General features: G+C 44.7%; 1 protein-coding gene across 1 annotated transcript; it reads left to right on the plus strand.

Moving 5' to 3' along the window:
* Positions 1 to 1094: 1094 nt before the first annotated feature.
* LOC306667652 (sperm motility kinase 4A-like) lies at positions 1095 to 2636 on the plus strand (the record flags this gene model as incomplete). The annotated part of the gene is made up of 1 exon (XM_079150389.1): positions 1095 to 2636. One exon carries the CDS (start codon positions 1095 to 1097, stop codon positions 2634 to 2636), a length of 1542 nt encoding a protein of 513 aa, XP_079006515.1.
* Positions 2637 to 12874: the final 10238 nt, after the last annotated feature.

The following is a 12874-nucleotide window of genomic DNA, read 5'->3' on the forward strand; positions in this document are numbered from 1 at the left end:
TAGCAAAGGTCCTTCAGTTCAACCTGAAAGACTCCCTTCACAAGGGGCATATCAAGTGGGGACAAATTCCCTGGGCTCTTGTTTAATGGGTGCTGTGATTTAAATGTGTGTATCTCTCCAAAATTCCTGTGACAGTTCAGCCTCAATGTAACAGTTTGAGAGCTGGTCAGGCCAGGAAATGCCAACCCCAGGGATGGGAGGCGCACATTAAGAGAGCTTCTCCAGCATGTGCAAGGACCTGATGCATTTCCCAGTACCCCCTGCTGCACACCCCACCCCCAACAAGTACATTTGTCAAGATGGGTGCAATGATGTATGGCTGTGTTTTAATCAGCTTTTTGGTCATTGTGACTAAAACACCCAACAAGAACAATCTGGAAGAAGAAAAGCGTCTCTGGGGCTAACACTTTCAGAGGTCTCACTTCATAGACAATTGACCTCATTGCTTGACCAGAGGTGAGGAAGTCCATCGTGGTGGAAGGGCTCAGGGGAGGAAAGCTGCCCAGTTCAGGGCAGCAAAGAAACAGAAACCTTGAGTGTAGATATGATGAGGTCTTTCAAAACCACAAAGTTAGTTCAGATTTTCAGACTCAAGATGAAAAGACAACGGAAGTATCCTAAAAGTTTTAATTTCTAAACAAGTATATATCAGGCTCAAGACACTAAAGCAAACAACCTTCCAGAGTCCTTTGTTACTTGGACTATGAAAGTGGAAAAGGTCCTGGAGGCCCCAAAGTGAGATGACCACTGGGGGTTATGACCAGGTGTGACTGGGTCATTGCTTGCTCTGACCTCACAAGGGGCCATTGTGAGGGAATGTCAAAGGGCAGGTATATAAGAGAGTGGCCGCAGGTGGGTTTTTGTCCATAAGTACAGGAAGCTCTTGGTGGTGACCTGTCGGACTCCCAGATAGATAGCGCATTTGGTGGTGGTTGGCGGTTGGTGGTTGGCGGCTGGTGGTTGTGGTCTTTGGAGATTGGTTTTTTTGATTTGGGTTTTTTTTCCCTTTGTTTTTTTGCTTGCTTTCGTTTTTTGGTTTTTTATTTTGGTTATTTGTTTTAGTTTATTATTTTTTTTTTAGCTAGCATCCTAAGATGGTGTTCCGTTTTAGGATAAGCAGTGAGAGTAGTGAGAGCAGTGTAGAGCCCCAGGGGCCGGGCTCCTATGAGCCGGCCCTCACGGACCATTATGAAGTTCTGCAGGGCATTGGGGAAGGCGGCTTCGCCAAGGTGAAGCTCGCCCGCCATCGCCTCACGGGGACAGAGGTTGTGGTGAAGGTCGTGGCGAAGAGAGTCTGGACCCTCCCCTTCCTATGTGAACCTGAGCTGATGGCGAGCTTGGACCACCCCAACGTGATCCAGCTCTTCCAGGTCATTGAGACCAACAGGTATCTGTACATTGTCATGGAACATGCAGGTGGGGGACATCTCCGGAGCCTGGTCCCGGAACCCGGAGGCCTGCCGGAGGAGGAGGCCCGCAGGCTGTTCCGAGAGATCGCGGGAGCCGTGCGGTACTGCCACGCGAAGGGCATCGTGCACCTGGACCTCAAGCCGGAGAACGTGGTGCTGGACGCCCGGGGCCAAGCGAAGCTCATCGACTTCGGCCTGAGCACCCGCTTCAGCCCCGGGGAGAAGCTGAGCAGGTTCTGGGGCACGCTCCTCTACTCCGCCCCCGAGGTGGCCCGGCGGGAGGACTACGAGGGCCCCCCGGCCGACGTCTGGAGCCTGGGCGTCGTCCTCTACTTCATGCTGACCGGGAGCCGCGCCTTTCTGGCCAACACGGCCCGCGAGGTGAGGCGGCGGGTCACCGAGGGCGCCTACGAGCTGCCCCCGCACCTTTCCCAGGGCGCGCAGAGCCTCATCCGGGAGATGCTGACGGTGGACCTCGCGCAGAGGCCCACCCTGGAGCAGGTGCTGGGGCACCCGTGGCTGAGCCAGGGCGCGGAAGCGTCACCCGGTCCTGGCGAGGCGCCCCCTCTCCTCCCGGACCCCGCCATCGTCACCACCATGTTCGACCTGGGTTACGACCCCTACGACATCTGGGTGTCCCTGTCAACTAAGAGGTATGACAACGCCATGGCTACGTATCTCCTGCTCAAGCACCAGCGCAGCCAGGGCGCGGGCTGCCGGTGCCAGGTGAAGACCGTGCGGCGTCGGGGGCTCGGGCCTCGCCCAGGCCCTGGGCCTCCCCGCATCCTCCTCCCCAAGAGGTGTTCCAGCGAGCCTGCCCTTCCCTCGCCCCGGGAGCAGCAGCAGCCCGACGAGGCCAGGCGGACCTGGCAGGAGGGGGGTGGCAGTGCCAGCGTGCCTGCCATTCCCCTCCGCTTTTTCCACGTGGACCCACCCCCTCCCAGCCTGGCCTCCAAGCCCGACCCTGTGCCCAGCAGCCCCGACCGGTCCCTGAGCCTCAGGAGCCGGGTCGCAGAAGAGGGCAGCTCATCCTCCCCAGGCACCTCCCCGGAACCGTCACAGGATCGCACCGGGCGTTGGAAGAGGGTGAGGAGGAGGATCTCCAGCTGCTTCAGACAGCTGTGCTGTGTGCCGTGCTTCGGTCCGTCAGTGCTCAAGAACAGAGTGGCTCCAGAGGAAATGCCCAGCCAAGACCAGCGGAACCAGCGCACAGCCAGGAGACCCTGAGGTGTGCCAACTGGCTCAGGACTCTGCCCAGGAGCGCATCTGGATCCACCAGGAGTCTCCTGTGCCCCCACCTGCGAAGACGCCTCGTAGAGACTTTTCCGTGGGACACTTCCCCTGCCCTGCTATTGGTCCTTTCTCCCGTGCTTTGGGAGAAATTTATTCTTAATTTCTTTTTTGCCCCCACGAATTGTATAATAAAATTGATATTTCAAAGATTAAAAAATGGCAGTTTTGTTTGTTTCGTTTTTAAGAGGCGGTCCTCAGAGCAAAGGCCCAGGCCCAGCAGCCAACCTCTCCAGGGCCTGGACCACTGTGCCTCCCTTTCTGAGTCAGTGTAGATACTCGCTCCCCTTGAGTCAGTGTAGACTTGATTCACTTTGATCTGATCATCTTGGTCAGAAGGAATCCTTTTCCTGGTCTTCAGGCTCCTCCCTGAAGTGTGAGGGGAGGGTGGGTGGCAGCTGTTGAAGACACCTGTGGCAAGACAGTAGAGACTCCAGAGTGTTCTATGGCTTCATCTCCATGATGCCATGTGCAGGGAAGGGAGAGGTGGGCATATGAGTAGGGCTGGGTCTGCCTGCAGCAGTGGCTGGGAACATCACCACATGCCATGCAGCCTGCCCACCCCAAAGCTGCTCCTAGTCAAAGCTAAAGGTTGTGGAGAGAGAACACAGGGGATTTGGGGAGCAGAGATGTGAAATCTCAGGGATACTATGTACATAAAAGCATAGTGCACCCACGTGGAATTGCTCTTATCTTTGGAAAATGTGAAGTGCTCACAAAAAGTAAGAAAGGCTCAGTAGAGGAGGCTTTGTGCACCTTCCAGCTCTGGCATCTCTGCAGCTCTGGGACTCCAAGAGGAAATTTTTAAATAAAAATGTGTTTTATTTAAACATATATGTTATTTGTAGGAGTCAGAAGATGAAAGAATGAGTATTATTATGTTCATATGAGGGTATTTTTTCCATTAAATTTATCCAGAAAATTGCTTTTATCTTTAAAAGACAGTTGTGAGAATTCTAGTTTTTGTAGTATTTTGATAATGACTTGGGTTGAAAGCATTTTAAATAATTCCAAGGTTTTTAGTTCAAGATTTTAAAACTTTGTCTTACAATAACATGGCTCCATTAAAAATTTTTGTCCATATCAAAATGTTTCCAAGGATCTCCTGAGGAGTTGGTAAGAAGACAGCCCCATAATGGGCCATGTGCTTATCGAGCCCATGGTCATAGAAATAGCAACTGATCCCGCTAAATGACAAAAGGTTTTTGTTGAGAATTTTTTTTTAACACTGCAGACTCTGGACTCTAGGCCCTCTGAGCTGACATACCTTGCTTTAACCTCCATGGGCCTCATTTTCACAAATGTGAAATGTGGGCAGTGATAGGTCCCTCAGAGTGGACTAAACGTTCAATTTACGTTACAAGTTGGACATTGCCCTAGACCGATGATTGCCACTATCCCACAAATGTTCAAGCATATATAATTTAATGAATAAACTAACTTTCATGATTACACCATTTCCAAAGTAAGGACTGGTTTTGGGAAAGTGTTGTGTTTAACTAAGGCTACCTTTGCTTTATGTGATATGAAATTTCCTTCCTGTCCTATCAAAATTCCTAAACATATGGTCATTTTAATCTGATCAGAATCACTGGAGAGTGAAGAAGATGTGAACTATTTTAATCACAAATGGGAGTTCTTCAAAGGCATTTGGCAGAATGAATATGAAGTTTTATAAAATGTGTATAAATGCTATAAAAGCAGACTGCAATATTTTGATGATATCAGAAGAAAAGAAGGAAAGAAGGGTGTGTCTGGGATGCACACTTAGAAAAACAAATGGTGAGGGTTAGATTGCACTTTGTATGGGTCCTGGGGAGTCAATACACCTAGTGGCTTTGGTCCTGGGGTCCATGTAGTGCTGCACTCAGGAAAGAGCCTTCCACATCCTTGGAGAAGGTGGACACAGCAGAGGGACAGCCTGGGAACATCTCAGTGGCTCAGCATCTTTCTACCTTGTGTATGTGACTGGGAGTGAGAAGCAGATGAAGCTCATTGCTCTGTGATATCATCCCAGCTTTCTTTGGAGAGTCTTAAAGTAGATGTCACACTTCTAAGAATAAACCATAGCTACCTTCAGGAGCTCCTGGTCATCCCTTGTATATTACGAGCATCCATTTTCAAAGACAGCAGCATGAGTTCCATGATGGTTTAAACTCTGCCTCTTTCCAAATGCTTCTTAGACCACTCCTCACAGGACACCATATTTTCTGTTAATTCACTTCTATACCATGAGCTCAAGCTTCAAATTTGTGTTCCTTAAAATATCCAGTTACTCCAAGTGCTCTATGACTAAGTTATGTTGGAAAATTCTACATAGTCTTCTTTCTTGGAGAATTAGCATTTATATCACTGTTTAGACTATCAATATTTTCCAGACTTATCAGTCACTATGAATAAACAATGCATATTTAGCAGTACTCGTTTGGGATAGTCAATACTTAAGTTCAGGATTGTTATGTTGATTAAAACAGAGAATGCACATAGTTTCTAATGCATAAAACATAATCAGGGCTCAATAAAGGTAGAGTGATTTTTATCAAGCTTAGCTAAAGGTCCTGCTGCATCCTGAGCATTGCACACAAAAGTAGATAAAACGGTATCTGCCAGCTGCTCCTGGGTGACACTATGGGAGTGGATATGGTCGTCACATCCTTTTTCTCTTACATGGTAATTCTTTTGGGGTCACTGGATGAGATGATGTGACTCCAGGTAAGCACAGGCTTACTGGGCACAGCTGACAGCCTGCAGGACACTGAGACACATCAGTTTCTGGTGGGGTGGGCAGGATGCACCACCTCTGGCACTCAGTCCCAGGTGTGTTCACCAGCTCAACCAGGACACACCTCTGATTCTCATGGGTTACTCTGAATTGCTTCGATGTCCTGCTGGATAGGATGTAGGATGTGTAGGGTGACATCAGAGTCCTGGCATTCCACATTGTGACCTCTTCAACTCCCCAGTGCCAGTGAGTCTCCAGTCCCAAGATCTCTGGGCCCTGAGCCATGTCCCTGGCACCCACCCACCTTATTTCTAAAGACCCCTGATGAGGCTCAGGAGTGTCTCACAGGAGTCCTTTAGCCCCAAACGCTATGCCCCAAACAGTCTGCAAGCTCAGGAACCTGCTGCGACTCCCCTGGCTCTAGTCTTTGCACAAAGGCCAGTGGATGTGATCCTAAGAAGGAGCGCTGTGGGGTAGATGGAGTTTGGTGCGGGTCACAGCTTTGGGCATGTGTACCCAGTTGGGGGCCTGTTATTCTGGGCCCAGCTGCTTTGCATGAACAGAACATGGGTCTGTCAATGTTCAGAACATTAGGAATGTTCCCTGCCACTGTTCCAGCCTGTGCCAAGGGTTCCTCTCTCAAACTGGCATAATCCGTGATAAGCACCTAATTCCGGAAAGGAGGTAGAATTTTCTGGCCACCATGTTGGCAGCACATTCCAGGCATGATGGGGAGGCCAGAGATCTGATTTCTCACAAAAAGTTAATGATATACATCAATGAAAATGAGGCCCGAATGGGGATGAAGTTAATTGATAAGACTGCCTTCCTCAGGGATTCTAGGCTTCAGTTTCCAACACTCAGGGGTACGGGATTTTAAAATGGCTGTAGAACTCTTAATATATGCCTCTCATAGAGGTGTGAGGTATATGTCTCCTGCCTGGAATCCTGGATAGCCTGGTTACCACTTCAGATAATAAAATATGACCTCCGAGGCTGGGTGATAACAGGCAATGGGGCCTCAGCCTTGCCCACTGGAACCCTTGCACTGGAACCACAAACTGTCAGGTTCACTGAACCACAAGCTGTCAGGTTATATGTTCCACTGGCCTGAGGCTGCCACATCTGGGGGAAGCACAGCTGCCTGGACAGGACTCACAGATGCACCCTGATGGACGGTGCTGCTGAGCTCAGTGTGCAAGACAGCGCAGCCCAGGCGCCAGGCATGTGAATGGAGGCTCCCGATGATTCTAGCTCCCGGGTGTCAATGCCCTCGTGCCTTTGAGTCTTCCTAGACGAGATACCAGAGAACATGAAGCAGAGGCAAGTCATCCCCCCTGTACTCTGTCCTAATTTCTGACCCACCAAATCCCATAACCATAATGAATCAATGTTTTTGGAGGCATTTTGTAATTCAGCAACGGTATCCAAAACAGATTCTGATGATAGTGGAAGCCCTTCCACTCCCACATTGAAAAAGCTAATGTCCTTGAGGAAAAAGTAGATGTTTATTCCAGTTTATGCCTAATGATTCTTTTTTTATTTTTAAGGATTAACGCTTAGCAGTGTGACATCAGATGGCAGGTCTTATGCAGAATGCACTTGTTGTTTGGTTTTGTGCATAAACAAAACACATGTGAAACATGTATATTTTTTAAATCATGAGAAAAACAGTATTCCATGTACAGTATAAAATAGATTAAATGAGTGGAAATTTTTAGACATGAGTGTTTCAGAGTATGAAAATAATGAATTATATGCTGTAAGAAAACAGAAATATAGAGTTCCCATTTATTATATGTATCAGGCACTGCTCCAGACTCTACATCCTCCCACCCACCCATTCAGCCTGCCTGCCAACCAAATGAGACAGGGGCAAAAGACAGATATGTGATGTTCAAAGAAAAAAAATAAATAACTAGCTGGAATTTCCCCATCAACAGGTTGCTAACACCTCCCAGGGAGGGGGAAGGACTACACTTCCCAACACAGGCAATCGCCCCCTGAATGGCTCTTTTCCTGTTTGGTTATGTAGGTATGAGAAGAAAGGAAACCTAAAATCTACAAAGGGGCCAGACACCCCTACTTCCATGGGCACCAGATCTGCTGTGTCCTCTTCTCCAAGGGTGCCAGATCTGCTGTGTCCTCTACTCTTTAGAGGAGTCGTTCTCTCTGCTCTGTCTCTTCAATAAAATTTACTCTTGCCTTATCATTCTGCTGGTGTTTAATCTTCAATACCGGGAGAACAATGACCCGATCTTAATTTTCAACTGTGGTATCATAACCATACATCTAACTATTCTTCCTTCCAGCCAACCATGCCTCCACCTACTTGTTGATCTGTCCATATATTTTTCCATTTATCCACCCACCCAGCTAATCAGTCAAAAAAACCATTAATCAACATTAAGTGAAAATTCCTAGGATTAAGTTCTGTACTAGGTGCTGAGCATTCAAAATGAAATAAAATCCAGTCTCTGTTCTCACCTAAAATAATTCATAGGCATCAGGTGATATTAGCTTCAAAGAAAAAGTTTGGAAGGGTCCCCTCCTTTTCTATTTCATGGAATACTTTGAGGAGTATTGGAATGAGCTCTTCTTTGAAGGCCTTGTAGAACTTGGCTGAGAACCCATCTGATCCCGAACTTTTCTTGGTTGGTTGGCTTTTGATGACTTCTTCTATTTCTTACTTGAAACTGATCTATTTAAAATGTGTATGTCCTGTAGATTCAGTTTGGGTGGATCATATGTCTCTAGAAACCTGTCGATGTCTTCAAGATTTTCTTTTTTTTAAATATCTCTTTTAATTTTTTACAGACTGCATATTGGTTCATTGTACACAAATGGGGTACATCATTTCATTTCTAAGGTTGTACACGATGTAGATTCATACCATTCGTGTAATCATACATGTGCACAGGGTAATGATGTCTGTCTCATTCCACCATTTTTTATACCACCTCCCTCTCATTTTCTACTACATAATCTAAAGTTCCCCCATTTTTCTCTCCCTCCCCACCCTCCCACCACCATTATATATCATTCTCCACTTATTAGGGAAAACATTTAGCCTTTGGTTTTTTTGGGATTGGCTTATTTCAGTTAGCATGATATTCTGTAATTCCATCCATTTACCTGTAAATGCCATAATTATATTCTTCTTTATGGCTGAATAGTATTCCATTGAGTATATATACCACAGTTTCTTTATCCATTCATCTGTCAAAGGGCATCTAGGTTGGTTCCACAATCTAGCTATTGTGAACTGAGCTGCTATAAACATTGATGTGGCTGTGTTACTGTAGTATGCTGATTTTAGGTCCTTTGGGTATAAACTGAGGAATGAGATAACTGGGTCAAAAGGTGGGTCCATTCCAAGTTTTCTGAGGATTCTCCACACTGCTTTCGAGAGTGGCTGCACCAATTTGCAATTCCACCAGAAATGTAAAAGTGTACCTTTTTCCCCACATCCCCACCAACATCTATTATTGTTTGTGTTCTTGATAATAGCCATTCTAATTGGAGTAAGATGAAATCTTGGAGTTGTTTTAATTTCATTTCTCTGTGGCGGGCAGAACCCGGGGCCCAGAGTTATGCCACATGTATCCAAAGATGGCGACTGGCAGAGAGCAAACGGTGTTCTGAATATGCATGGAGAAAGGCAGAATGCGTTTACAATTGGCTGTATTATAATCAGTTCAGCTGCGTAGCACGTGGACAGATATACTTTACATGTATGCTCAAGCGAGTGACTGCTTGACCTTTAATAGGATTGGATGGACATATCTGGTTACAATTGCTTATGCATGAGACTGCTTATATATTGAGGGTGTTATTTGAATAAAGAGGAAGCTGCTTCATGAATTTCTAAAGAGTACGTGTCTTCTGTCCCGCTGGTCGGGTGTAAGCGCGAGGAGCGGAGGTTTTCTGCAAGTGGTTTTCAGTAAGCGAAAAGACAAAGAAGCCGTGGTTTCCCGTAAGAGAAGCCGTGCGGCGAGCCGCTTGAAGCAGCCCTGTCGGCAAGCAGCCGCGGTTTTCCGCAAGTGGTGGCCTGCCCAGGGAAGAAGCTGCAGCGATCCTTAAGTTGTGGCCTGGACTAGGATCAGACGAGGATCGAACTGGAAATTGGTGAGCGCTGAGGTATAAAAAAAAAAAAAAAAAAAACAGTTTCACTAGCGTAATTAACGAGAAGTTTTCCCTATTTGAGGAAACGGTTGCCTTAAGGTTTTAACAGAAGAGTCCCCTAAAGAGGGATTATTAACAGAGGATTCTCCTAGAGAGAGAATATATTGAAAGGCTGTCCCAAGAGACAGTGAAGGATGTCCCATAACAAATATGTGTAAATTAATATTTGTGTTACCTTTTCTTGTTTGTTTTCTGTTTGTTGTTGTTATAGCGTTGTGTACATTAGTTCGTTTTTGTCTGACTTCCAAAAAACCAAAATCTCAAAAACAGTTAAGAGAAGGGGAAAAGATATTAGAAACTGTTAAAAAAAGAACAATCAAATCAAGCTTCTGAAAGAGAAAGTAGATGTTCAGACTCTGAGGAACAGGAGAAATCTGAGACAGAGCCAGAAAAGAAGTTACCTCAGTGGCATTTAACCCCTACCGCACCACGCCCTCCGGCATATAATCCAGATCATCACTCTTTTTCAAGTTGTAAGGGCGCATTTACTTGCTGCACAGGGGAGGCCCCCAGACAGTGGGCTGATGTAGAATCTCGATCAGTGTTCCCAATACTCCCAGTATTTGAAGATCGAAACAATCAGAGATACCATTAAATATTAGATATAGACCTCTGTGTCTCCACCAGAGCAGTATTAACTCCAGAGATGGGAGTACAGCCAATACCACTTTGGCTGTTGGCCCATTACCTAAAGGAACAGTGGGACTAGTTCTGGGGAAGAGTTCTTCTGCTTTAAAAGGATTAAATATTGTCCCTGGAGTTATAGACCCTGATTTTACAGGAGAAATAAAAATCCTTGCTGCTTCACCAAGAGGTGTAACAATAATAGCTCAGGGTGATCGCATAGCACAATTGTTGGTCTTACCCAGTTGCTATGATCAATATCCATCAAAAATATTATTAAGGGAAATAAAGGGTTAGGTTCTACTGGCCAAAATAGGGTCATGTTAACATGGGGTTTAAAAGACAGGCCTATGACAAAGTTAGTGATAGAAGGCAAAAGTTTTGAGGGCTTATTAGATACTGGGGCTGACAAAAGTATTATCAAAATTATAGAATGGCCAAAAGCCTGGCCACTTCACCAGGCACATCAGACTTTAAGGGGATTGGGTATGGCTTCCAACCCTAACAAGAGTGCAGCCATATTAAAATGGAAGGTGGCTAACCAGGAGTTATGTTCTGATACTGCCTGACGTAATGCAGTTGCAGGCAATCCTCAATGGAATCTAAACATGCTGACAGGCCAAGGACCATATGAAGGGCAAGGTAATCAGATTAATTTCCACACTGGTGTGTATCAACAAATTAACCCTCAACTTTTAATCTATCCTTATATGGATGATATTTTGCTAGCTCATAAGGAAAAACCTGTCTTAGAGCAATGTTATAATTCCTTACAAAAGTCACTTGAAAGATGGGGCTTACATATTGCTATGGATAAAATACAAATCACAGACACCAAAAACTTCCTGGGATCTATCATAAATCAAACTATGGTTAAACCCGCAAAAATTACTGTTCAGGTGGACAAGCTTAGAACTTTAAATGATTTTCAAAAACTTTTGGGTGATATTAATTGGATTAGACCTTACCTTTATTTACCCACCTCAAGTTTGGGCCCCCTGTTTGATATTCTTAAAGGTGATTCTGACCCTCTTTCTAAGCGAGTGCTTACCCCTAAGGCTCGAACAGCTCTCAAGCTTGTTGAAACAGCTATGGAAAAGGCTCATCTTGATCGTATTGACCTAACTAAGCCTTTATCATTCATTGTCTTGGCCACAAATAAGTTACCCACAGGAGTGTTTTGGCAAAAGGGTCCTATTCTATGGGTTCACATGAATTATGCCCCTAACAAGGTCTTAGCCTTGTTTACTGAATCTGTGGCAGAATTAATCCTTAAGGCGTTAAAAATATCCCTTTCCAACTTTGGATCACATCCCTCAACTATCATTACTCCATATACTACTGATCAGATACAATATCTTATTAATAATTCAAATTCATGGGTGGTAGTCTTTACTAGTACTTCTGCTGTGTTTGACAATCATTTGCCATCTGATCATTTTCTCCAATTTTGGAGTCAACATCCTATAATTTTTCCTAAAGTCACCCGAAAAGAACCTATTACAGGAGCTACCCTTATATTTACTGATGGATCAAAAAATGGTACAGGTGCTATTACTATAGATAATGTTACAGAAACATTGTTGTTTAATACTCTATCTGCACAACAAACAGAACTATTAGTAGTTATAGAAGTATTCAAAACCTACCATGAGCCTTTTAACCTATTCTCTGATAGCAAATACATTGTTAATGCTGTTCAAAATTTAGAATTAACTGGTATGATTTCCCTCACCTCCACTATTACTAAATATTTGCAAAGTTTACAAAAACTTATTTGGGACAGAAAAAATCCTTTTTTTATTGGGCATGGCTGGGCTCATACTGGCCTTCCAGGTCCTTTAAGTTTACACAATGATTTAACAGATATGGCCACCAGAGACCCACACATCTTTAATACGCTTGAAAATGCAAAAACTTTTCATTCCAAATTTCACGTAAATGCTTCCACTCTACATACACGCTATGAAATTACTAAGGCAACAGCTCGAGACATAGTCAAGTCTTGTGCTAAATGTGTTTCATTTATTCCTAACCCCTCGTTAGGAGTAAATTCAAAAGGGCTTCAGCCCAATCATACTTGGCAAATGGATGTAACTCATTATTCAGAATTTGGAAATCTACAATTCATTCATGTGTCTATTGATACCTTTTCAGGATTTATTATGGCCTCTGCTCTTACTGGAGAAAAAAACCAAAGATGTAATAACACACTGTTTACACTCTTTCTCCATCCTAGGAGTTCCCAAACAAATTAAAACAGATAATGGTCCTGGATATATGTCCCAGGCCTTTAAACAATTTTGTTTCACCTTTGATATTCAACATGTCACAGGAATTCCCTATAATCCTACTGGACAAAGCATTGTTGAGCATGCCCATTTAATGCTTAAAAACATGCTTTATAAACAAAAAGGGGGAATAGGGGCATCATTCAGATCTCCAAAAGACAAATTATCTGTTGTCTTGTTCATTTTAAATTTTTTAAATCTTGATTCTGAGGGCCGATTGGCTGCTGACTGTCATTCAGAACCTAATAAAAAGCATCTACCTCAAGTGCTCTGGAAGGACATTCTATCAGGACAATGGAAAGGCCCAGATCCGGTATTAATCTGGACCCAAGGGTCTGTTTGTGTTTTCCCAC

This window comes from Sciurus vulgaris (genome assembly GCF_902686455.1).
Source record: "Sciurus vulgaris genome assembly, chromosome: 8".
NCBI lineage: Eukaryota > Metazoa > Chordata > Mammalia > Rodentia > Sciuridae > Sciurus > Sciurus vulgaris.